A 26,487-nucleotide genomic window follows, 5' to 3' on the forward strand; every position below is an offset into this window, starting at 1 on the left:
AGCGAGGGAGCAGCGCAGCTCGTCGCCCGGCGTGGCCGCGGGCGACGTCGTTGCCGAAAGCTCGACTGTCCGCGGACGGCGTCATTGCCAAAAGCTCGACTGTCTCGCCGATTAGTTCAGCGGCTTGCGACTCGCAGTCGCAAGGCTGGAAAATCGAGCAGCGAGCGACTTGCCTGCGCGTCGTCTGCCACTTTTTTCGTGGATGGTAGGGACAGACTCACTGGCTCTCCGAAGAGCGCGGCCGCATACTCGCGTGTTCGCGGTAAGAGTGGATCACCGTGTACATACGCTTTGGTTTTTACATTACGGCCTTCGTACTACCTCCTTTTTGCTTCGCCGAGACCGCGTCTGTCAACGCGAAGATTGCGCCTCGCGCAACTCTCCCGTCGCACATGCACACAAAGCTAGCAGGGCGTCTGCTACGGCGCCGCCCCGAGTTTCCGCTGCTCGCCGCTGCGGCGCTGGCGTCGCGCTCCCAAACTTGAGCTTGGGTTCCCTATACTCCAGCAGTGCCCGACCGCCAGCATGTTTGGCGGCTCCCGGCGCGAAACGCATTTCACGTGGGCCATGCTGAGATTGTCCTCACTGCGCGCCCTCTCTCGTCGCTGCTGCTACCTACTAGCACAAGATGGCCGCCTCCAATGAGACCATGGTGGACCTCACCGATTCCAGAATCGAGAGATTTTTGGACGCCGTGCAGCAGCATCCTTGTGTCTATGACACAAAAAGGATCGACTACCGCAGCCTGGAGCGAAAAAAGCAATGCCTGGGAGCAAATCCGCTTGCACGCAGGCCTCCCGACAGGTGCGTCAATGCTGCACACTCGTGTGGGCACATCTCCGGATCTGGTATGCAATCACTGTCTGTGGCTTTTGCCTGGCTCTTCTTGTTTCAGTTGAAGATTGCCTGAAACTCTGGAAACGCTTGAGGGACCGCTACATGCGGGAACTCAAAGCAATACAAGGAAACAAATGGAGCGGCAACGGCTATGTGTCCTGCCGAACATGGGAATTCACCGAGTCCATGGCTTTTTACAGGGATGGCGGCCGCCTGAGGAAGTGAGTTTTTATGTATTGTCGGAGTTGTGCAACACAGTTTGTTGTTGTTTAGTATTGTGGTCACTTTAAAGGCGGAGCTTTAAGTCCGATTTTGCTGACCTTTGTCGGAAGACTGCTTGACCTTGAAAAGCCTCGAGCCGAAAGCAGTGTGCTAGTGCACCTAATTTGCATCTGGCCCAACCATGCCACACTATCCGCCATTTTTTTTTGTTGGCACATTCCCAGCCCCACAGTTGCCTAAGTGGCTCTTCTGTGTGGGGCTGAGACCAGTCATTGAGAGCACTTACTGGGGGCTGCCAAATTATGAACGTAGAAATGGCCTCACCAGGGTTAAGATAGATCCAAAGTTGATGTGACCAGTTGTCTGATTGAAGATTTTTTTTCCTCTCCCTTTCTCCTTCAGCTTCTTTCACTGCCATTTAATAGGCTGTAAATGTGCCTTTCGTCTTGTGGCGTGAACTTCAGTACGCCAATAATATGTCAACACATGAATGAAAACAACAAGAGTTTAGGTGCTGATCAGAGTGAACCACTTCACTAGGTGGGTCATAATTTAGCAGCACGTGATACTTGCTTTGCAGAACCTGCCACCAACTAGAGACTCAAAAAAAAAAGGAAAACGGCAGCATCTGTGGCTCTACATGAGAGAATAATTAGTCAGTATGATGAAGATGAAGAAAGCTGCGAGGCCCCGATGCTGCTTATTATTGCATCACAGCCCATTTTTATTTTGCAAGGCTTCGCTCAATTCATACGACCTTTCATGCAAAGGCCTCAGTGATGACGGCAAGTGACGAGCCGTGCTGTCATGTGAACTTTCTTGCGTCACTCGACCCATCACTTGGTCGTGATTTAGCGAAAAAGAAATCCCGTCACCTACAAGTGCCGAGCGCACTTGTTGCCCTGCTCGCCATGCACGCTTGCTGTGATGGCACTGATGCAAAATTAATGAAATAAGAGCTATTAACATTCTGTTGTTTCACAGTAACAAAGGGATAAGAACATATCATGTAGATAAGAACATATGATAGACATTAATCCAGACATTAATCTAGCGATTAATGTGCTACACATATAATGCTTCTTATACTGCTTCCACCTCAACTTTCTTTAGCAACTCTGGTGTAATTCCAGCTCACAATCTATATAGATATCGCTTAAGCCATGTATATAAACAAGAAATCCACAGGAATATCAACAATATACGTAACCTATCCCAATTACAGGACCAAACTCCAAGTTACCTTACAAGACACTTCAAGGATTGGTCAGTACCAATGTCACGTTCAAGTTACGGGGAACAGTGCCTTAAGTACACAATACCAACGCTTTTGAATTATTATAATTCTGTCCGTTTTGACCTTTTCACGGCAACCTACAAGGACCTCCGGCAGATGTATTTGGTTTCTATATAATGTTATCTAGCCTTGCTATTGTTTTCGTTTGGATTTGTAGAAGTGAGTTCCGCTGTTGTTTTCTGTTCTTTTTTGTTGTTGTTTTCTGTTGTTTTCATTTACTAAGAGTACTGTATCTGTATCATATTAAATATGTATGTATATGTTTGCATATCAAGAATATGTTACGTGATGCCGCCACTCTGCCAAAATAAGGGATTGTGGACCCGTCAAGCTGTCCAAGGACAGCTTTTTTTCTACAATCCCCCCCATCTGTATTTAATGGCAAATAAAGATTTCATTTCATTGCATTTCATTACTTGCAGGCATTCATGGAAGTGATGTGCCCAAAGGGCATTTTCACCTCAGTTTCTGAATGCACAACAGATGTGTAGGTCCTCACCCTGCATACATTTCTGTATGTATTCCGTTTTAGATGATGAACCAGCCAGCAGCAAAGGAGCTGCTGTGATTCTGGAGCTAGAAAGCTCAAATGCAAAAAAAAAAAGAAAAGGAAGCTTGAAAAAGAAAATGAAGCACTCCAGCTCAGAAACAATCGTCTTACAGATGCGCTGCTCGACAAAATAAGTAAGCACAATGTAATTGGTTCGTCCGTAAGCCAATATTCTATGCTGAGGCTTTGAGTGCTTCGAGAAGCTGTTATGTATCTCTTGCCGTGTACCCATCAGACATGAGCTCATATCGGTGTATTGAAGTACAGCATGAACACAGTATCTAACCTGCTTAGTTTTATTTGCTTCAGTTTTGCCCGAGTGCTCTGTGCAGGCACCCCACCTATTGTTTCTACTTTAAGATCCAGTTATAACTGAACTACGTCCCTAAGACAGAAACAGTTGGCTCTGGCAAACTGCCAGGCATTCCCAACGCTTTTGAGCTTACAATGTCACGCCACAAATATCGCTGAAAGGGTGGAGACACCAGAGTTTTTAAGTTGGTTTTCCTTCATTAAAATGTAGCATATTGCGCCAGTATCTATGATACACGCTGCAGGATTAATTTACGTGTAGTAAATAATTTATAACTGCACCATTAAAATATACTGAGCAATTTCAGTTTCGGTTTATGAGCTTCGGGCCGTGCTTGTAACGTCAGAGCCATGGAAGAGCAGCAACCCTAATCACATGGGCCCACAAGTTGTGGCGCACAGACTGCTGTGTCGTCTCCTGTCACACTCGTGCTATGCATACCAGCACCTTCCAAAATGCTGGCAGACTTGGCCAGTAAGCAGGTATGGTAAGAAAAGCTAAACATGTGAGGACGGAGTCGAGTTCTTGCAGGAGTATAGGTACCAAATATTGATTGCATGTTTAGTGACGCTTATAGGGAGACACGGGGGGTTTGCAGCTGAAAAATTACCAAAAAATCGACTTCTCAAAGTATTTTTTCCCGAATCTAGACGTTCTGAAGAACCCATGCATAAAACAATACAACTATCTATGAAGTATTTATCCACTTATTGCTCTTCAAAGTCATCTGTGTGGCAGTTTTTCTCGCGAGAACTAAAAAGCGGTCAAATTCAAACGCGTACCGCACAAGAACTGAACCGCAGAGCGCAACCATTTTGGTCTCATTTGAAATGCGAAGCTCTTAGCTATCCGTTTTCGGTGGAATACCATCTGTGCTTCTAGAAACAGCGGCGCAACAAGCCAGTGAAAAATTAAACATACTCATGCCACATTGGCGCTTTCGAGTCACGTGTCCTGAATCCTGCCTCCCTATTGGATCTTGAATAAACAGCGCGAACGAAAACGAGCAGTCTATTGTGCTCGTCTTCGTTCGCGCTGTTCATTCAAGATGCTTAACCAACTAGCCCGCCAAAACGTGTTAACGCAACCCTATTGGATGTTGAGAAATCGTCTGCTAAAAAGATGCAAGAAAACGGCATTGTGTCCACCATTTTAGAGAGAGCTTTTTCGAACGCACTACAATGGCTGGCAATAAAAGGAAGTTCCGCACTGGCCATACATTTGGAAAAAAGAAAAAAAAACCAACGGCAAGCGCCACCGCCACGGTCGTAGTCACGCGAAATGTCGCCAGATGCTCCAGCATCGGAGACCGCTGACACTACGAGCCCTGCCGCGCCGTTGTTGCAAGATGCTGCAACAACTGACGGAGCCAGGAGAGCCGTCCGTGTAGACACACCGTTTCTGACTGATGCCGACAGAACGGAGCTAGAACGTCACGCGACAGAGGCGCGGCGTGAACTTTCATCAGTTTCAGGCACTTCACGAAAGCAATCTCTCTTGGGAGCAACGATCGATGGTGCACCTGCATCGAGAACACCGTTCACGATGCTAGCCCTGACTTCCATGAATGAGCTGCTCGAGTGTGTGAAATGCAAAGTGTGCGGCGGTTCTGTGAACACTGCAAAAGGCGAGCAGGAATTTGGAACTGCTGTGAAGCTCTTGCTCAACTGTGAAGACTGCGGGCAGTTAAAAACTACTTGGAGCTCGCCTAGAGTAGGCATGAACGTGACCTGAAAGCCCTACGAAGTCAACGTTCTTGCCATGCGTGCGGCTGCAAGCACGGGAAACGGGCAGACCGCATTGAAAGATATTTTCGCCGCGCCCAACATTTCCCGGTGGGGTATGCACTGCAAAACATACCAAGGTTACTTGAAAGACAACCCGAACCCTGCTTAAACGCTGCTGCACAAGTGATGGAATTACTGTGCTAATGAGGTGAAACTTGCCTACCTGAACCTGAACTTTGATCACTCAGCAAACACAGCTGTGTCGTTCCATAGAACGTGGCTCACAGTTGGAACCGTAATAGAACTCCTCGCAGGCTACGTCCTCGATTTTGTTGTTTTGTCCAATTTCTGCCTGGGATGCCGTTGCGGTTTGAATGAGGGCAATCCTTAATTTGAAGCATGGCAAGCGGAACACAAATGCCAGAAAAACACTTCGAGCGAGCCAGGTGAAATGGAAGTCGAAGCAGCCAGGATTCTTTTCAACCGCTCACTGGAAAAGTATGGGCTGCGCTGTGTCACCATGCTCTGTAATGGCGACAGCCACGCCTTCAACAGCCTACAAGAGGCGAAGGTGTACGGATATGTGCAGGTACAGAAAGAAGACTGCACATACCACGTCAGCAAGAGAATGGGGACAGCACTTCGAAACCTAGTGCATAAAAGGAGAAAACGGACCAAACCTCAGCGCTAAAGAAAAGCTGACTGGTGAGCTCATTACAGAGCTCACCATGTATTATGGATGGGCTTTGAAAACACACCAGGGCGATATCAACAGACAACGAGCCAAACCATGGTCTCTGCCCTCAAGGCCAGGAATCCTGGTGCAAGGACAACCAGGCCTCGGCGAAGAATGAACCACGCCCAAAGCATCGCTGTAACCTGCCAAAGTATGTCGCAGATGCTATGAAACCTGTTTTTGTCCGCCTCTCCGACAGGAAGCTGCTGGAGCGGTGCCAGCGGGGAAAAATGCGAAACTCAAATGAAAGTCTTCACTCTGTCATTCGGTCCCTGGAGCCCAAGACCAAGCACGACTCTGTTTGCAGTGCAGTCAGCTGTTGCCGAAGCAGTAACAAGATTCAATGCCGGCAAGGAGCACGCCACCAAAGCTATTTTGCAGCAGCTGAGCGTAAATCATGGCATTGCAGCTATTGAAAGGTCAGCTGAGAAGGATCAGCGCCGCTTGCAACATCCGATGCAAAGCATCTACAAGCAGAAAGGTTTAATGGCTGAAAAGTGCACGCCCCTAAAAACTGCTGCGGCGCGGCTGTGGGCCTTAGCGCGGCTGTACACGGCTAGCAGTGTTGCGATGATGATGACAAGGCACCACTGCCGCGCCATCTGGGTAGCACAGGCGACACTGGCAAACGTCGTATCTAGCAAGTCCTCTAGAGGGCACCAGCATCGACTCGTGGGTAAAGTCCCTCGATACTATGAAAGGAACGTCTTTCTGTGAACTATGCCGCCGCGCCGTGCACCCTCGCTGATCTTCCTCTCTCCCCTCTCCCATCGGCGCTTTTCTCAATGGTGATTGGCTCCGTGTGCGGTCTCCGGGAAAAGAGCGCGAAAAGGTCGCTTTTGTTTGTTTTCATTTTTCGTGGCCGCCATTTTTTAGGCAGCCGTGGCTGCTACGACCGAGCTCCCTAGCATTGCGCGCTTGCACTTTGCGTTATTCGCGCTCTTTTAGTGCAGCACTGCAGCACTATGCCGAGTTGCTGCGCATTTCCGTGCAAAGGCGGCGTGAAACCACTTAACTAAAGGTCAGTTATTTACCTTCCGGTTGATATAGTTCAGAAAAATGACTTGCCAACAGACATTATAAACCTTGAATATATAAAGATTCTTATCCAGCGTGATGATAAATCTTAACTGAAACTTGCTCCTCACCTAAATGCTGCATGTGTCAATCCTAGTCCATAACTACAGCGCAAACGACAGGACAGAGATCTTTCTGGCCGCCAGGGAGGTATTTATACCTTCTGGCATCCAATAAACTTTAGTTGTGAGTCAGCGCTGTGTGGTGTCCCTTCTTCATCTCTGTCCTGTCGTTTGCGCTGTAGTTATGGATCATCAAAAACACCAACTCGCCCAACAAATGCTTTTGTCAATCCTAGTCACTATGACAAAATGAAAGTCAGCATGGCCTACAGTTTATTTCATAATGACACATCAGCTGGTTTGCAACTTCTGGTACAGAAAGGCTTGATACCGAAGAATGCGCTCTCGACGGCATGGTTTGTCGCAACAGTATTTCGTTGGTTTCGCTTGTTGACTTCCAGGACTACCAAGCTCGCGTTTAGCAGCCCAGTTGAAGGAACCTATGAGGACAGCATGTCTTTTTTAAATGAGGTAGTAGTTATCTTCTAAAATTTCTATCGGTCCCCAGATTAAAGCCATTTGGAAGCCAGTTGAGACAGGCATTATTCTGTCAACACTGTCGGCCCTTGAAGTTCAAGACAAGCTACTTAATACATACGTCTTTGAATATGTTCAATTAAACAGGTTCAGCCAAGATGGGGCTTGAGAACTTGTTCTCAACTTTGCGCTCAAAAAACCCTATTCCATGCCTCTGCGAGTTCAAGTGCAGCCCCAGGAGCGCGATACTAGCGCAATTCCTCAGGCCAAGCAGTTATGGCAGTTACTCGGACGATGAAGGATTTTTGCTCACTGGTTTCAGTCCAGGAAAACACTGGAACGAAGGCAGCGAAAACAGCAGCATATAGGCTCCCACTGACCTTCTAGACTTGAGCACGGAAGGAGAAGGGTCACTAGTCTACTTTGCTGGCTACGTTATTTAAAAAATAATCAAGAGACTTCATCGCGAAAACTGCCGGGCTTCTCATCAAGATCCAATGATGCAAATTAATTGAGCTTAAGAACTTCTCTTCATCGCGCCTGTCGCTCACCAGCCCTTCTGAAGGTGTGGCTGAAGTCGTTAAAGTAGCAGAAAACTTTTTCCGTGCAAACAAAGAAGCACTGCTATCGAACCGTGTCGACCCGTCGAAAACTGAGGAAACAATAACGAAAAGCATTTCAGTGCAAACACTTTCTCCTTCCTGTCATAACATGATACTGAAGTTGTTCACACATACTTGAGGGTAAGAATGCAGGTATTCGTTCGAACTGAGGCTTCTCAAAGCATACCTGATATTGCCAATAGCAAGTGTGGAAGCAAAAGTGTTGGTATCCGTGCAGCGGTATCTGCGGTGCGGTAAATTTGTCGAACCTCTGGTAATGGTGCACATCGCAGTAATGCGGCGCATGTCCCGAGCAAGATTTAACCTAGATTTTTTTTTTATGAATGCAACTTGTCTAACGACCTACGCTTATTTGTTGTTTTGTGAACCGTTACACTTCTACCAAGTGAGATGTATCAATGCCACATTCTCGGAAAAGACCTCATATTGCATTCACAAAATCATTCATTTTTTAATCACTTCAGTGCTTTCCAGTGTTGCCTGAATGTACTGAAGTATTGTAAATATCCAATGCATGCCATTTTTGTATATTCATTTCTACAGTTTGTGATCATTTGCTTTAGTTGAGCATGGTCGCGTGGCCATTTGTTGAATACATCATCCGCTCAAAAACTATAGGCCTACATCTAAGCTGTTTCTTTTCCCTAAGTATGCTTTTGTTTTCTGTTTTGTTTTGAGGACTGCACCCAACTCGTGACAGATGTCCACAGCTGGCTTATTCGTGGTTTTTATGTATGTTTTTGGTGTAAAACTACACGACTCATCTGTAATAAATATTGCATTTGAAAAACTGTCCGTCTCTATCATATTGTGACTGTATTTATACTCAAGACTTATATTAGTCAGGCACTTGCTTTAGGATAGCCTGACTGTGGCTGACCAAATTGCTGAGACCGTATAACTTTCTCTTGGGCTTTGTCACGGTCGTTGCTATCAGTTTTTTTGTTTCCTAACGTAATATCTCTTTAAGCGGATTTAAAAAGGAATAGAATGTGGGCGGAAAATGCCCAAGCGTGCCCAACTTTGGGGGTGGTCTACCTAAATTTGGAAGCCAACACTGAGTTTCCCATAGTCTAATTAGGTTGGACCCCAATGTTGGTCAAATATGGACGACGCCAAATTTATGGGTTCCAGAGAGACAAATTTTGGGGATAGCCCATGTAATTTTGGAAGGCACCATTGAATTGGCCATACTCAAATTAGACTTGGCACCAATTTTGAAGAAATTTGGACAAGGTCAAATTTTGGGGTGCGGACACTTTCCTTGGATGACGGGAAATCGGTGTGCGGATCTTTGGCTCTAGGTTTCGGCTCGACATCACCTCAAGGTCGCCGACAGCGGGAGCTAAAGTCGTTTCATGCTTAATAGAAAAAAGTTCATATTCGTTTTCAAGCTGCCGCGAAAATTCTCAACTACAAAAACGATTAAGCCGTTGCATGTTCAAAGCGCAGTGCCAAACTCAGACTGAACCTTAATGAAAAATTTTAGGACGGCCATCAAAGCAAATGCCCCAGCTTGTTCCCAGCAACCATCCCACTTCTGAAACTCAACTCGTGAAAAACTTCATAAACTGTACTTCCGCGATAATTAGTTCGAAGTGAATCTACATTTAACTGAACATTGGTATGCTGAAAATATTGCCACGCGCCCAACTCGCCGCGCGGCCTCCGCGCTGAGTCGAAGACGACGACGAAGCGGCGGTGGGCTCTCGTGGCGCGCTGTTCTGTTCTGTGTCGTGGAAGCTGGCTCGATAATTAAAAGAAGGCTCCCGGTCTTGGGTTCTTCCCAACGTCTACCTTCACGGCTCCTCTGGTCGTGACACTGGTGGAGGTGCGGCCGACGCTCCCTACTCCTGAGGCCGACTCGACGCGTCCGCCTCTTGTGACCACCCCTGTCCATCGTGCCAGCCGGAGGATCCGCGGCCTGTCCCCCGAGGCCCTTCCTATTGTCAACGCGCCTTCAACTACCACTCCACTCATGGCGACGCCACTGCCCGCCCTGCCTACGACTGTCCCTGCAGCCAGCCCCACCTATCTCACCCTTCAGACTCCACGCACGCCTAAGCCCTTTCACGGCGACCTGTTTGAAGATGCCGAAGACTGGTTGGCTCAATACGAACGGGTCGCGACCTTTAACTGCTGGGACGACGCTACAAAGCTGCGTAACGTTTACTTTACGAACGTGGTTCGAAAACCATGAGACTACTTTCTCTACGTGGCCGGACTTTCGACGTCAGCTCCTGAGTACGTACGCCAACAGCGACCGCCGGGAGAGCGCAGAGCATGCACTGTCCTCTCGAATTCAGCTTCCCAATGAGGGTGTTGCCATGTACGTCGAGGATGTGAAGCGTCTTTGCGATCGCCCAACTCGCCGCGCGGCCCCATCTCCTGGGCCTTCGCCTTACACCGCACCATTGGTCGCGGTGCACTCTGCCCAGCCGACTCCTTACTGGGCGGATAGGCGCCAGGCACCGCGGAAGACTGACCTCTGGCGCACTCCGGATCAACGCCCGCTCTGCTACCACTGTGGTGAGGCCGGCCATCTCTACCGGCGGTGCCCCTATCGCGAAATGGGACTACGCGGTTTTCCTGTCGACAGCCCCCGTCCACGCCCTGGAGAGCGCCCTCAAGACATCGCCGAGTATGTCACCCGCCAGTGTAGTTCACCATCTCCTCCGCGCCGCGAGTCGCGATCGCCCTCTCCGCGCCAGTCTTCGCCCTCTGGGTCCCGTTTCGCCTCGGGACAACGTGGTTCCTCGAGCCCTCGTCGGGAAAACTAGCTCCGGCGGCCTTTGGAGGCGAGGCCGCTGAACGCCGTTCCGACGCAAAGCTTCCACCGCCGCAGCAACTGAATCGCCCCGACGTCGCACGGCGCATCGCTGCACAGTTTTCCCCGACGCGCCTTTCGTATCGCCGCGATGCCGCAACCCCAATCGCCGACCCGCTTCCGCCGCACTGACCTAATCGCCCCGACGCCGAACGCCGCATCGCCGAAGAGTTTCCCCCAACGCGCCGCTTGAATCGCTCCGACAGCGCAACCCCAGTCGCCGACCAGGTTTCCGCCGCCGCACCGACTGAATCCTCCACAACAGCCATCGACGGGCCGTGCTGAAGGCAGGGTCTCTTTGGATATCCCTGTTCTCGTCGACACAAAGGAGGTCAGCGCGTTGGTTGATACGGGCGCAGATTACTCTATCCTTAGCGGACGGCTTGCGACGGCCCTGAAAAAAGTGACGACACCCTGGGACGGTCCCGACATACGCACGGCAGGCGGACATCTTGTCGCACCACTCGGCATGTGTGCGGCCCGGGTTACGGTTCGAGGCTGCACATTCGTTGCCACTTTTCTCGTTCTCCGCGAATGTTCTCGCGATGTCATCCTTGGCATCGACTTTCTTCGCGAGCACGGTGCGATCATAGACCTCCCGAACCGCTTGGTGACGTTTTCTACCGCAATAGCCACAGAAGAGCCTGCGCACCAGGGTTCTCGGTCCGCCCTGCGAGTCGCCGACGATAACGTTACGGTGCCACCACGTGCCAGCATTCTCACGAGAGTTACCTGCGACGAGCCACATAGGGGACTCCGGGTTGTCGAGCCTAATGTCTCCCTCGTACTCACTAAGGGGGTTGCGGTGGCACGGGGCCTTGGATCCTTTCATGACGGTTGTACAGAGGTCCTTGTCACCAACTTCTGCAACGAACATCGACATCTGTTCCGTGGCACAGCCATCGCTTACGTCGACCATGTTCAGGAAGTGGCCGAATGCTTTGCTTGTGCGGAGGACACACCTGGAGCTGACGCCGAAGCGGTCACCAGCGTAGACATAAATCCTGGCCTTCCACCCACTGAAAAGAGGCAACTCCAGGACCTCTTGCGGGAGTTTGGTGCGTGTTTCACGTCGTCTTCCAAAGTGCGCCAAACGTCGATAGTTAAACACCGCATTATCACGCATGAAGGAGCCCGACCAATCCATCAGCAGCCCTATCGTGTGTCCCCTCGTGAGCGAGATGCTATTCAAACACAGGTCGAAGAGATGCTCACAGACGGCGTCATCCAACCGTCAAGCAGTCCGTGGTCGTCTCCTGTCGTCCTCGTGAAAAAGAAAGACGGGACACTACGGTTCTGCGTCGACTACAGGAAGCTGAACAGTGTGACCAAGAAAGACGTGTACCCGCTCCCGCGTATCGACGACTCCCTCGACCGACTTCGTCAAGCCAAGTACTTCTCTTCGGTCGACCTCAGAAGTGGTTATTGGCAGATAGAAGTTGATGAGAGGGACCGTGAGAAAACCGCCTTCATTACACCAGACGGGCTGTATGAATTTCGCGTCCTCCCATTCGGGCTCTGCTGTGCTCCTGCCACGTTCCAAAGAATGATGGACACCGTTCTCACCGGTTTGAAGTGGCAGACCTGTCTTGTTTATCTTGACGATGTCATCATTTTTTCCGCAACGTTCACGGAACATCTGCACCGCCTCAGGACTGTCCTCAAAGCCGTTCGATCCGCCAACCTCTCCCTCAAACCGGAAAAATGCCACTTTGGGTTCACCGAATTGAAGTTCCTCGGGCACGTCATTAGTGCTGACGGAATCCGCGCTGACCCAGAGAAGCTTGCTGCCGTTGCTGCCTTTCCGGTCCCCTCCCACAAAAAAGCAGTCCGACGTTTTCTGGGCCTGTGCTCCTATTATCGCCGCTTCATTAGAAACTTCGCCCAGCTCGCCAGCCCTCTGACGCTCCTAACCCGTGATGACACGTCATTTTCCTGGGGCAACGAACAGCAGACTGCCTTCGACGAGTTACGACGCCTACTCCAATCACCGCTCATCCTGGCACATTTCGACGAAGATGCCGACACGGAGGTGCACACGGATGCGAGCAACGTCGGTCTTGGCGCCGTTCTAGTTCAGCGGCAAAACGGGGTCGACAAAGTAATTGCCTACGCCAGCCGCGCACTGTCGCGTGCTGAGTTGAACTACTCTACCACGGAAAAAGAATGTTTAGCGGTAGTCTGGGCCGCCGCCAAGTTCCGCCCATACCTCTATGGCAGACCGTTTCGTATCGTCACCGACCACCACTCGCTGTGCTGGCTGAAAAATTTAAAGGACCCCTGCGGCCGCCTAGCATGTTGGGCATTACGCCTGCAGGAATTCGATTTCACCGTCACCTACAAGTGAGGCCGGAAACACACCGACGCTGATACCTTGTCACGCGCTCCCGTCGAACCTCCTCCGCAAGACACCACCGACGATGATAGCTTCCTTGGAGCGGTCAGCACATCTGAGCTCGTTTCCAGACAGCGTACCGACGCCGAGCTCCAATTCTAATTTTGAGCATTTTTTGTTTTGTGCAGAAACTTTCAAGCAAGTAAAATTGTCGGATTTGGTGAAATTTCGCACACACCTTTTTCAAAGTGTGCAAAATGACAATATCTATCTCAATTATCAATATCTCTTCTATATTTTTGTTGCAAAAATTCAAAATGTTGACTAACAGCACCCAGAATGTACACTTTTGATGTGCGTGAATTGTTTTTGCAAATACAGGATATTGTGATTAAATTTCAAGTAGTTTTGCTCATGCTACTTAAGACGCAAAAACGAGTCATTGCAAGCTGCTTTAAACATAAATTTAATCCTCAGTAAAGTGTGCACAAAAAGCCCTGTCTTACTTTTGAGGACTGTACTACATAAAAACTATGCAAGCTACATAAAAACTAATGAAGACCATATTTGGAATCTGCATTAAAAACCTAATCAATGATCCAAGATTCATAATCGTAGGTTGAACATTAAGAAAGAAGCGTCTTGGAGAAGCATCTCCCCTTAAGTACTAAAATATGAGCCTTGTGCATTCTGCTAATGTAAGTAGGATTGGTACCAGCCTCATGAGTTTACTGAGTTTACTTCATGTGGGCTACATTCAGGTGTGAACTGCGTTCATTTTTTATAATGTAATGTGTCTTGTTCTAGATTTTCCAGCAACATGAAAAATTAAGACATGGTGTTCAAGTAACGAAACTGCCAGTTTCTGAGAGTATCCACAGCTTTCTTCAATGACATTTCGACCCTAAAATCAATATACGGTTCCTTCCCCCCACCCTCTCTATCCATCACCACCTGGCTCGACTGGCTTGGCGCTGAAGGGGAGGAAGAACAGCGGCTTCTGGTCGCCCAGGCGGTCGAAATGCTCGGCCTGTAAATTATGGTCGATTAAAAGTCTTTTACTACTACTACTACTACCTAATATGTTGCATAATGCATTTTAACTACGAAAATATGTTAGAAAACAAGGGACGTATGTGACACGGCTGCCCACTACAGCTGTGTGGTGCCGCACCTTGCAATGCAGTTTGTAGAACAGGCCGCGCCATCTGGAGGCCGAAGCAAGAAGCTGGAAGGCGTTCCAGGCTATCGCGCGCGCGGGGACCCTTCTTCGCTGCCACCGCCTCTACTGTTCAGCATGTGCTTTTTGAGCTTCTGTCTTTCGCATCCGAAAGAGAATCTGTGCACCTGCTGAAGATCCGATGACATCATCGGACTCGTGTGATCAGTCCCCTGCCAAAGCTGTGAAGAAGAAAAGTGGGCGGAGGTACTGCTCTGTAAAAGATTGTCACAGTTGTGAAGGGGACGCCATGCGTGAGGCTGTACAGCTTTCTGTCGCAGCCTTGGGGGAAGACGCAAAGTCTAAAATGGATTATCGCTGTGCGATGAGCCAAGTAAGTGAATTCCTATCGCTGCACATTACGCAAGCATCCAAAGATGATGTTTGTTTTTCAGTTCGCAGCAATCGGTTAACAGACTGTTGGCCAGTGTAAGGGGAGTATTCATGAGGCGGTCACTTATGTTTACCGTTTGGTCAGTTTTGCGGTTTGTAGGTCGATAACCTTTCCATTGAAATTGTAGGCATAGTACTAAGGAAATAAAGAAAGCGCAGTAATGAACTTTGGCACTAGTTTGAGACGCACTGTCCTCAGTCTTGTGGCATCTGTTTCTTAAGAATGACAATCAAACTGCTCGCAGACGTGTTCATCGCAAGTAATGAGGAACTGCATGTTCAACGGGAGCCATCCTCCAATTTGGTCGTGCTTTATTTTGTATCAGTGCTACATGCTCTTCGCGGCGGTGTTGTGATTGACTCCGGCGGACAAGAAACGCCAAACAACCTGCGATGTCATGCACTTTTCCTGCCCGCCGACCACTTGGCGATTTATCCATGCGATTTATCCCGAACTGTTGCACTGGTACATAATGTGCGCTACATTAACCGTAACGAAAAGTTGCTGCGAGACTCAAGCAGGGTTCAGTGTGTATGAGGTGCATCAGGTTAGTAATACGTAGAGAAATAATTTGTATGTGCAGTGTGTTTTCCTGTTGTTTTAATCCCGACCCTTTCATTGATTGACCCTACTACACCTGTTGCAGCAGACTGATGGTAATTACTCATGTTTTACTTATTTCAGTTTTGGAGACTCCTCAGATTGGCAGCCTAATCGGGACTTCAGGATTCTAGGCTGTGCTCCAAACCTTTCGTGAATGACGAGAAAAGCACTATTCAAAGCCACCCAGGCTACGTATTTTTCCAGCAGTGTACAAGAGGTCCACTTCACCTACTACTAAGCTGACTAGATTTAGTAGGTAAGCTTCTCTGTGATGTGCTATTTGGGTTCTCGTTTGCGTCAGAAGCTGGGACTCTTGAATATGTTCCATCTTTTCCCATTTAGCTTCACCATTTAGCTTTCCCATTTAGCTTCACCAATCAGTTGGTCTCTACAAATAAATATGAATGCATGCCTGTAGATGTGCCCAGTGCAAAAGACATGTACTTACAAGGTTTGGCGGCATTCAAGCTTCTGCAAAATGTGCAGGTGGAACCAGCGGCATACTAGATCGCTGTCTGCCCCTTCATCACCTGCTACCCCTGCATCAGCCACTGTCCCTGCATCAGCTCCTCCCCACCCAGCCGAGACAGAAGGACCCAGCGGTGCCAGTGGTACCAGTGGAACCAGCGGCCTTGCAACACCTCACCTAGCAACTGGTACAAACTTGTTGTACAAGGGCAGCTCTTCAGAGGACTCAGATCTGCTGGCCACTGTTGCTGCTGAGCATTGCACTGCAGTGAAATCCATGGTAAGCTTGTGAAAATTTGGGAACCTCAAGTTGAATGCCTGCATGTGAACAGCAAAATATGTTTTTGTTCTTATACCATGCTGAGCTATGCCTCCCTGTGTAGCACAGGCAGCAAGTTCACAGTGTTGTAATCTTAATGCTCATTCCCTTCTTTCAACATAATTTAACCGAAACGGAACACTATTATTATTTTTAACAAGACTACCGACATCTTCCATCTGCCTCAGCTGAGTCTTGCTTTTTACTACGTGCAAAGGTTGCAAGACGGACTCACGTAATAAGAGAAGACGACAAAATTTTCGGATTGTCAAGAGAGAGAGATAAAGTCGATGGTCTTGCTTCCAGCTAACTGCGTTGGCATCAGGACGGATGGATGTAGCCTTATGATGTCGCAATATTGCGGAGCAATCCAAGAGATTAAACAAGACGCCGTGAATGCTGTGCGCTGTCGTTGTTTCAATCATGCCTTGAACCTATCTCTTTCGAAGTTACCATCTGTTCAGAGTGTGTGAAATTTTATGGAAATCATAGCAGCAATTGCGTCTTGACCTCATCATCAATATGAAATGCCGTCCTTCTACGCGTGCTCACAGGCAAACTTCAAGGGCTTTGTGAAACATGTTGGGTTGAGTGACGCAGTGAAGTGCTGGAATTTGTCTTCCTTGGAAGGTATTATTGGGTCTATTCGATTCAAAACTGGTTCTCTGCACCAATTCAGAAAAAGTTGCGTTGGTGCCGGCGCGGTGCAATTCCAGTTTTTTGGTGTAGGTGCAGCGCATCAGCAGCGCCACAAATCACTGGTGCGGAGATTTTCAATCGAGCGCGTGCTTGCACAGGCCTTGTCGTCTGCTATCGGCAATAGCTCTATGGCTATCGGTTCTCGTGCAGACGGGATCGACGTGATCACGGCAATCACGGTCCGTCGTGGTGTGTTCGTTGCGGTTCGTCGCGTCTGTTTTTTGAGCCTTCTGGAGTCATGGACGACGACATCGCCGAATCCATTTTTATGGAATTTTCGGAGTTGTCCGATAGCGAAGATGAGGAAGCTGACGCAGTGCTTCCTTTTGCAGCAACACTGTTAGTTCGGAATTACACCGTGGTTCGGACGTACCGCAACAGAATCCCCAACTACTACGAAAGCATAGTAGCTAGGTATTTCAGTTTTGAATTCAAGAGGCTGTTCAGGCTGTCGCGAGAAACGTTTCGAGAACTGTCGGCACGCTTCGAAGCATCAGTGTACTTTCCGGCACCTCGAGGAAGGCGCCCACATATCCCCGCCGAGAAGACGTGCCTTATTGCTCTCGGCTACCTGGGCACGCAGAACAGTATGTACAGGATCGCCGACACATTCGATGTGTCCGAGTCGTCGGTTTCTCTGTGTTTGAAAAGAATTCTGGACTTCCTCTTTGACATCAGTGGACATCGGATTTGTAGACCGCGAGGAAAACTTCCTTTAGTTATCCATTGATGTTAAACATTTCGTCGGCTGCGTGCGTCGTCTGCTTCCGCCGTCAAACACGTGCACCACTATCCTGCACCTCCGTCTCTGAGGGTGCCGTGGACCCTCAGACCCCAAGAGGCCCCAGAGAGACCCCAGATGTAAACACTGCAGCCCACTTGTTACATGGCACTATTGCAGCAGCTGAAAGTGATAAGACAAGAATCTGAAGTAGAGTTGAGGTGCCTTTTTGGGGAAGTGCGACAGGGTTGCCGCTCATTATAAAAAGAGCCAAAGCTTGAGCTGAAAGTAGCCATAAGTAGCCATGTCATTCAATCTTAGTATAATCTTAGCGCCGAACTTGTAGCCACACAGAACTGTTATCAAACAACAATAAATGTTAGCAGTCTGAATCGACGCAAGAAACAGAATAAGGAGCGAAAAAATTTAGCCCTTCTCGGTTTTCAAGGCACAGGTATGTTGCAAATAAGTCAATGAATTATTAAATGTTCAGTGCGTGTGGATAGATAGTGTGGACTTGCGAGAGTAAATCTGTCATATTTTAGCCAACAACCCAGAGGGACGTCATTTAAGCTGTTTTAGTTAGAAAACTCAAACTGGCAAAATTTTATTTCTTATTGTGCCATGGTGGAAAAGGGCATTCGCTGCAAGTGTTATTGTGCGATCCAGCATCTGCGTGCCACAAAATTCAAACATGACGTGTGGTCATGTTCACGTTGATTGTTTGCAGTTGCCACATTTATGATTGCAGCTCGATGGAAGAACACAAAAAAAAAAGAAAATGGAGCAGCCGCTTCATGGTTCTACGCGCTTTCTTTGCCATCAGGATTGATGGCATGCAGCCTCCGAAGTGCACACGAGGAATTTGGAAGTTATATCGCCATTTCCTCAACTAGAACCTACGCTCTAGCACGGTTCTATACTCTAGATAAATTTTTTCCAAGGAAATGTCACTTTCCTTTGAGTCGCGCCGCGCACGTAAGGACCCTAGCTGTGCGTAGGGGTGCCTCTATACGCTCCGACCCTACCGGCAGGATGCTGTGATTTGAAAAAAAATGTGTAGTTAATGCGCTAAAATAAAAGTTCAAAGTAGCCACGAAGCCATCCTGAAATTTTCATTGCCAGACAGGGTTGAAAAGTAGCCACTTTGGCACAAAACAGTCACCAACTGCAACCCTGAAGTGCGAGCTCTTGCAGACAAAACTGGCGTTGAACTATCCGCTCCCCGTACTGCAACAAGCAAATGCGCAATAGAACCCAGAGGCGGAAGATCCCGGAACCTTCCACCACCAAAGAGATTTCATTCCAATCCTTGACCTGTCATTGCATTTCCCCGAGGAAACCCTTTCTGTGTACGACCTGAACACCTGCTTGCCCCGTCTTCTCGTGACAGAAGGAGTCTGAAGCAACGACGCAAGAGTCAAAAGGCTTACAGACTGGTATCATCGTATCCGATAACCCAGTAACCAAGCTGTAGCAGCAAGAACGCTTGCGTCTGAGCTGCTCCTCTTGAAGTCAAAATGGGCCTGGAAGACCAGTGGCACCCCACTGCCATCTACCGCCCTTGAGGCTGTTGATGCCTGCGATGAAGTGCACCCGAATGTATGAACTCTACTGCAGGTTCTAGCTTCACTACCAGTCAGTTTTGCCTCAGTGGAGCGCTTTGTTTCCAGCACTCCGTCGTTTGAAGACGTGGCTTCGGGCAAAGATGACCGAGGAGCACCTAACCAGGCTTGGTTTGCTGAACATCAACAGGGATGTTTGTGTTGACACATCTCGTGTCATAGACCGCTTTGCTAAAACAGGAGACCACAGGACTGACTTTCTGTTGTGAAATGAACTTATATATGTTAAATTATTCGAAGCAATAGCTATAATAAGAAAACATGGCTATGTCATTTACTTTTTTCTTATAGTTGCATGACTGGCACTATCATTCAAGTTCTAATACTGAGAGATAAATATATATGAATTATATACGAATATTGCTCATACAACCGTTAACATTGAAAGCATGAGTTATGGTATACCATCTATATTGCTCACTATTTATTTTTAAAAAACAATGCATACAAAAATTGTTGTACAAATAAAAAGTAAATAAAAATTGTTTCTCAGTTCTTTCTTGGAGTACAAAAGTCCGTACACAAGAGATACAAGGGACATAAGCTATTTTTTGATAGTTACTTTGCATCACTACCTCTCCTGCGCGAGCTGCTAGACAAGAAAATATTTGCGGTAGGAACTTTTCGAACCAACCGGTGTGAAAAATGCCCATTGAGTCGGGAAAGTTCTAAAGAAAAAAGAAGCGTCCATGGTCAGCAAGGACGGAAAAGTAGCTGTCACGCGATGGTATGACAACAAAGCTCTGGCCATGGCATGTGGCCACACCTCTGAAGGACGACCTGACTTCTGCAGGTACCCATCGACTTGAAACATCAGCCCAAACTGATGACCAGCAGATAGTTACATGTGCGGTCGGACCACACACAAGGGTTTGCTACTTTGCTGGATATGAAAGCATTGTAAATGCACTCCTGATGCACTGCGACGTTTATGTGGGGTGGACAGTAATGCATTTCCTTTATTGCTTAGTCTTTTGCCAGCTCTCAGGGAAAGAGCGACTGATGTAACGATTGAAAACAAACTTCTCATGTTTCTCATGAAAATGAAACTTGGAGACTTTTTCGGTGCCGTTGGTGTCATGTTTGGGGTGCATGAGAGCACTGCCTACCGTGTCTTTATTCAGTTTATTCTTTCGCAGCCTGAATTCTTCAAGAGAAATTATCCACAATGCACTTTAATCACTGACTGCACGAAATCTAAGACCGACACACCGTCATAAGTTAGCAGCACATCCTGTTTTTTTTTTTGTACAAGGGTCGCTACACAGTTAAAACTATCCCAAATGGAATGGTTGTTTTTCCACTGCGCTGACGCCAGATACTGAAAGAGATGCTGAAAGGTTTCCCAGAAAAATTGAGTGAAGAGATGCACTTTACAGTTTTCCAGCCTCGGAATTCGAAATTCTCGTTGAAATTAGGCAAAGGAAAGCGCAAACCTATTTTATTTTGGCGAAAAGTGCAGCAGCAGCCTCGGGGTAGCTCGCGTGGCTCATTGACGCCTGTGATTGGTTGGGCACCTCGTGACGTCAACAATGATGTTGGCTTGGTCGGCCCGTATCGGCCGCCACCACTGCACATGAAGCGCGGCGCTCGGTGGTTTGAGGCTGTTGGTTTGCTTCTTATACGACGATGGAACGCATCAAAGATTACCGAGAGTATCGTGGCATCATCCCCTACATGTTAGAACCGATTGCAAAGAGCAAACCTCTCCAAGAAAGAAACGATGCTGGCACAAGCCGTGATTTTGACTCAAACGAAAGCAAAGCGTCAGCATCTCCACGTGTTGGAAATGACTTTGGTAAGTATACTTTTCTTGCCAAACTACATTCAAAGATACAATGGATGAATTTTGAGGCGAGCAAAGGCAGTATAGCACTGATCCACGTAATTTTACTGACACAATGTAAATGGGATGCGATCGTCGGCATTTTTGTCTTGCCGCTTGTCGGTGCTGCCGCAAATCACCTTGTAATCCACACAGATCATTGGCGTGCACAAGAAGTTATCAGGCTCTTTTTGCATGCAAATTTTATGCTTGCATCGCTTTATGGTTGCTGTATGCCGAACCAGTCTAGGTGCCAAACGTGCGCCTTCCGTTCTGCATGCCAAGATGGGAGCTAGCAGTAAATTAAAATCCTTGTTTAGGCGAGTTGGTACATGCTACAAGTCCTTGTAAGAATATGTTCATCCGTTTGCGCCCACCTTTATCTTGCTTGTTCTCAGATTTAGCGGCAAGTGATTTTTTCACTAACTCGACGGACTCGTGCTGCAACCGAACAGGAGGAATCGCAAGGCTGGCTATAGCACACTTGGCGCACAATTATACTGCCACATTCCTGGGCATTCTGGTGGCGCCGTCTCCCGGCTGAACTGCCTTAACTGCTATTCTGGATAGCCTTAGCCACGGTGGCGGGCAGTTCTTCTTTGTCTCTTCTGCATGTACCCCTCGGGAGTTCGCTGCTGCCAGGCGCTTCCCAGTAAAACGTGTCCTGGCTGTTCCGACAGTCTAGCCGTGACATATATAGTGGAGGTGCTGAGTAACGTCCCATGTACACTGACTCTCAAGACGCCTTTGAAGCCAGTTCTCAGTGCATGGACACAACCCCCGTCCACAAAGCGAGCTGCCGCCTGCGAGGCCTACAGCCAGAGTTCAGTGGCCTGACAAAACCGTCAGGGGAGATGACATCAACCACTGGTAGCCAGACCACTCAATGTTTTCCGACGCTCCGTTCGTACTCCATGCGCCCCGGTCACCGCCCCGGTGACAGGTTTGAGGACGTTGAAGATTGGTTGGCCAGTTTCGACCGTGTGGCAGCCTTCAACCAGTGGGATGGTGAGCACAAGTTGAGGAATGTCTACTTCACGCAAGAGGATTCGGCCAAGATCTGGTTCGAGAACCACGAGACCTCTTTTGCCACTCAGGAGCTTTTTCGCCGTGAGTTGCTGATGACATTCGGCACCCATGAAAGAAAAGAAAAGGCTGAAGTCACTCTGCTCTCGAGGTCACAGCAGCCAAATATGAGCGTCACCATGTTCGTTGAGGACATGATGCGCCCCTTCAATCGAGCCGACCCTGCTATGGCCGAGGCCAAGAAAGTGAGGCACCTAATGCGGGGTGTTAAGGAACAGCTGTTTGCTGGACTTGTCCTCGACGCTCCAAGGACAGTGGCCGATTTCACAAGGGAACCAATGAGCATAGAGCACTCCTTGCAGGAACGCGGGTCGCAGTACGGCCGGCAGGCTAGTATGGCAGCCACTCAAGTCTGCACGCCTACAGCGCTGCCCGCAGAGGATCTTCGAGAGCTCGTCAGGAGCATCGTTTGCGAAGAACTCGCGAAACTCCGTTTCGAAGTCCCACAGGCCAGCGTTGCTGCACTGTCAGACGTGGTGCGGGATGAAATCCGTCGAGTGGTGCAGCCAGCACCAGTTGTTCTGGAGCTGCAGCCCTACATCATGACAAACAGCGAGGCACTTCGAAGGCCTGTGGCAGTGGCACAAGCTTTTTCACCTGTGCCGGCTGTGCAGTACCCATGTCCAGCTGTGCCCACCACCGTGCCGCAGGAATTCCGGCCCGCCATGCGTAAAGCGGACGTGTGGCGAACGCCGAGGAACCGGCCACTCTGCTACCACTGCGGTGAGCCCGGCCACATCCTGCGCCACTGCTCCTACCGTCGAATGGGTTTAAGGGGTTTTGCTTCAGATGCTCCTCGACCATGCTACGGCGACGGCGGCGGCGCTACCGTGCCGCGACGGCAGTCTCGATCCACATCGCCAACGAGATTCTCTTGTCCCAGCCACCCATCGACTTCATGCGAATTCAAAGGCACGTCCCCACGGCGGGAAAACTGAAGACAGCGCCACAAGAATGCCCAGGAATGTGGCATTATTAATGTATGAAGCCATGCGGCAGTCGGCAATTTTTTACGACTACATGTGTAATTAGAAATGGATTCGTGGCAGTTGAGCGATGCCATTGTAAACGCTCTACTTCCAAAACAGGTGTTCCTGCGTCCACTGCATTCCAGTGGAGAATGAAGAAGACTGCTGCTGCTGCCAAGAAATTAATGAAATTATCAGAAAACAGACAAACGCTATTGGGCCAGGTTTCAGACGAGCTCACTTTGTTGACAGGCCCATTGAACACATTAGGTCTCTTCGATTTGGCTGCACTAGCTGCACCAGTTCAAGGGGTGCAGCACCGTCGTCCTCGTTTTTCCGGTGCCGCGCGCGCCCCCTGCACTTTTTTCCTCGTTTTGTCAGGATGCAGGCCTAGTGCTGCACTAGTTCTCGGCCTCCGCGCACCGCATCGAGGAGAGGTGCCAGATAGTGTAAACATGGCGCGCTACGTACCGCCCAGCCCCGAGCAGACGACGCTGAAGTTCGTTCTGCAGGGTGTAGAGAAAGAAGTGCATGTGCTTCGCAACCAAGACGGTTCAGCCGTGGAGAACTCAGAAGGTTATGTGTACCAGGCTTCAGGTAAGTGAAGCTGGCTGCAGGCTGACGATAAACACGTGGTTAGCGGTCAGAAGGGGTTTTATTTTCATAGCCAAGCGTAGCAGTAGATAGCAATTTTCGCTTATTTTAGCTAGATACCATGTGTCATTCTGAGGCGTCATGTTGTGCTGCTAACACACTTGAAATATTGGTCTTTGCAGACGGGCAGTGTGTCACGCTGCGGTTCGCAGCCAACGACGAGGACCTGCCCCCTCCAGCGCAGCCTCCGACGCAGCCTCTGACACCTGTTTCCGCCACCGCCAGTGACGATGGGCGCCCGCTAGCCCCTCTTTGTCTTGCAGCAGCCGCGGAAGACGCAGAATTATGGGCTAGACCAAAAACCAAGTTCTTCCTCTCCAAATACTCGGAGATGAAGGACTTGGTTGGGAAAACTAGAGCCCTCAGGTATGATATCCTTCATGTTCAAAATAACAGTTTGTGCAAGAGAGAAATGTACGGTGGCACTGGGCACTCGGATTTCTAGTCTCAATGTTGCTGCAATGTTTTCCAGATTATCCCGCGGTGTGTGCCTTGCAGCTTAGTACACGACTTTTCATCCCACACAGTACTTTTAATGTGTGGCAGCTGAAATGCGAATATTCTGATAATAAGAGTACCTGAAAGCAGATTTCTAGCATAAAAATACTAAAGAAACACTGCAGCCCTGGCATGCAAGACATGTCAAGTGTTGCTGCAGAAAAGTTGAATTACATGTCTTGCTCTATGCTTCCCTTTTGTGTTTAGAACACGAAAACAGCTGTGGCAGAAGCTCGCTGAACTCGTGAACCAGGAGTTCCAGTGCAACGTCACCGCAACTCAAGTGGAGAATAAGTGGAAGTCACTCGACAGAGCATACAAAAAATTCAAGAAACATAACAGTTCGTCCGGGCACAACCGTGTCAGCTGTGAATATGAGCAGTAAGTTGAACTTCTTTCTTGACCTGTTCAGTGGTTTAATAATTTGTGCATCACACAGAGAGCTGGCCGACATTCTGGATAAACAGCATAGTGTGAATCCTACATTGCTCTTGGAGCCTGGGGCCACAATTCTTCCAAGTGGAAGCCCAAGGTGAGCTAAAATGACGTAGTTTGCGCAGAATCCTGGAAGTGATGTCGTACCTGTTTGTGTACATTTTAAACAGGGAAAGCACGACTGAGGAAATGCCCGACCACCTGCCAGTGCCAACTGAGGGTGGCACAACACCGAAGAGGAAGCGGCGCAGCCACTCTCAGCTCACTCCCCTCTTAGAAGCCCTGGAAAAGATTGGGGAAGCGCGAAAAAAACAAGAACAGGCGAGAGCCGAGCAATTTGAAGCTCGGAAGAAGTGGGAAGAGGGGAAGGCGAAGCGACACGAAGAGCGCATGAATCGTTTTGACCGCCTAGACGATTTATTGGCTCGACAGCAAGGCACATCAGGTGAACAATAAATTTGTAATAAGGGAGTAATTACTCATTGACATCCACCCGAGCGCAGCCTTACGGCTACAAAGGTAAGCTATACAGCTTTCTCAGAAACTTCGTAGTTAAAAAATTCGTCCAGGTCCGGGGACGAATTTTCCCGGATCAGGACGAATTTTTCTTTGACTACTACGTTTCTGAGAAAGCTGTATAGCTTTCCTTTGTAGCCGTAAGTCTGCGCTCGGGTGGATGTCAATGAGTAATTACTCTTTTATTACAAATTTATTGTTCACCTTGGGGGATTCCCCTTTGACAAACAATAAATATATTCCAACAGCACTGCACGCTCAATTTTCATTTTGAAAACATTGCTCATATATGGGGCAATATATGATGAAACACACCCATAATCATAAGTCTAGCACTGCTCTTTGGCGATGAACTCGCGGAGAGACCGGCTGTAGTCTGGCAGACTGCTGTCAAAGTCGCCTTCATAGTTATCGTTGCCCACGTCTTCTTCCTGTGGCAATGATGTCATCTCCAGGAGGAAGTCCCTCTCATCATTGCATAAGTTATGCAGCACACATGCGGCCATGGCAATATAGCAGCACTGCGCAACACTTTTGGCGTCCACAAGGTAGAGTCTTCTAAAACGCTGCTTCAGCAATCCGAACGTGTTTTCGATTGCCACTCTTTGTTGGCTGTGTTGTCTGTTAAAGTTCCTTTTCCATGACGGAAAAGAACCCTCATTATCCCTGAACGGTGTCATTAACCAAGGCATCAAGGGGTACGCACTGTCCCCGAGAATGTAGTGTTCACCGCATTCCAGGGCTGCACGTGCGAAAAACGGGCTTTCCCTTAATACGCGGGCGTCGTGCACTGATCCCGGAAAGCCGATGAACACATTCAGGAACTTGTTCCTGTCGTCACATATTCCCTGCAGGATGATTGATGGCCACGTCTTGCGGTTGAAGTACGACTGCGCAGATTCGCTGGGGGTTAGGATCTGGATGTGCGACCCGTCTATGCAGCCGATGGCGTTCTTTGGGCCCTTGCCACCGCTCTTGGCGAGGAAACCGGCCTTGATGCGGTCCATCTCCGCACTACTGGGCCAGCATATAACTTCACCGCTAATAGCGTGCAGGAAGTGGATGACCCGTGTCACGCAAGCGTGTACGGACGACTCTGTAACATCGAACTTGTCGCCTATGGCATACATTGACATCTGTGACCCGATGTATACCAGTGCAACGAGGCACGTTTTTTCGGCAGATATTTGTTTACGACCTTGCACTGCGCTTGGATAGAAGGCCGAAACCCTGAATTTACCACTGATCCAGTCAAAAGTCTCTCTAGATAGCCTGAAGAGCCTTTTGAACTCGTACTCGTGGTACCTGTTGATAACGTCCTCGTAGCCAGGCACACGAGTGGCATCTTGCCGCACCAACGCGCACGCTACCAAA

General features: G+C 48.7%; 1 protein-coding gene and 3 pseudogenes across 1 annotated transcript; all 4 read left to right on the forward strand.

Moving 5' to 3' along the window:
- The first annotated feature begins 628 nt into the window (after positions 1-628).
- Positions 629-1,062, forward strand: LOC149346247 (transcription factor Adf-1-like; annotated as a pseudogene).
- Positions 1,063-4,400: 3,338 nt separating this feature from the next.
- LOC149346248 (uncharacterized) lies at positions 4,401-6,176 on the forward strand (annotated as a pseudogene).
- Positions 6,177-14,444: 8,268 nt separating this feature from the next.
- Positions 14,445-19,340, forward strand: LOC149346249 (uncharacterized; annotated as a pseudogene).
- A 4,125-nt stretch (positions 19,341-23,465) lies between these two features.
- LOC149346250 (uncharacterized) lies at positions 23,466-25,053 on the forward strand. The gene is made up of 5 exons (XM_089585364.1): positions 23,466-23,607; positions 23,787-24,030; positions 24,370-24,543; positions 24,602-24,694; positions 24,768-25,053. Exons 1-5 carry the CDS (start codon positions 23,466-23,468, stop codon positions 25,051-25,053), a joined length of 939 nt encoding a protein of 312 aa, XP_089441490.1.
- The last annotated feature ends 1,434 nt before the right edge of the window (positions 25,054-26,487 follow it).

Source organism: Amblyomma mixtum, chromosome 4, assembly GCF_055824585.1.
Source record: "Amblyomma mixtum isolate Tamu chromosome 4, ASM5582458v1, whole genome shotgun sequence".
Taxonomy (NCBI): domain Eukaryota; kingdom Metazoa; phylum Arthropoda; class Arachnida; order Ixodida; family Ixodidae; genus Amblyomma; species Amblyomma mixtum.

Bases quoted from the DNA above. Each gene is read 5' to 3' on its own strand.
- LOC149346250 (XM_089585364.1), top strand. From the start codon at position 23,466: ATGGCGCGCTACGTACCGCCCAGCCCCGAGCAGACGACGCTGAAGTTC. The intron at 24,544-24,601 runs GTAAGTTGAACT...TGCATCACACAG, and splicing joins GTCAGCTGTGAATATGAGCA to AGAGCTGGCCGACATTCTGG. The intron at 24,695-24,767 runs GTGAGCTAAAAT...CATTTTAAACAG, and splicing joins CTTCCAAGTGGAAGCCCAAG to GGAAAGCACGACTGAGGAAA.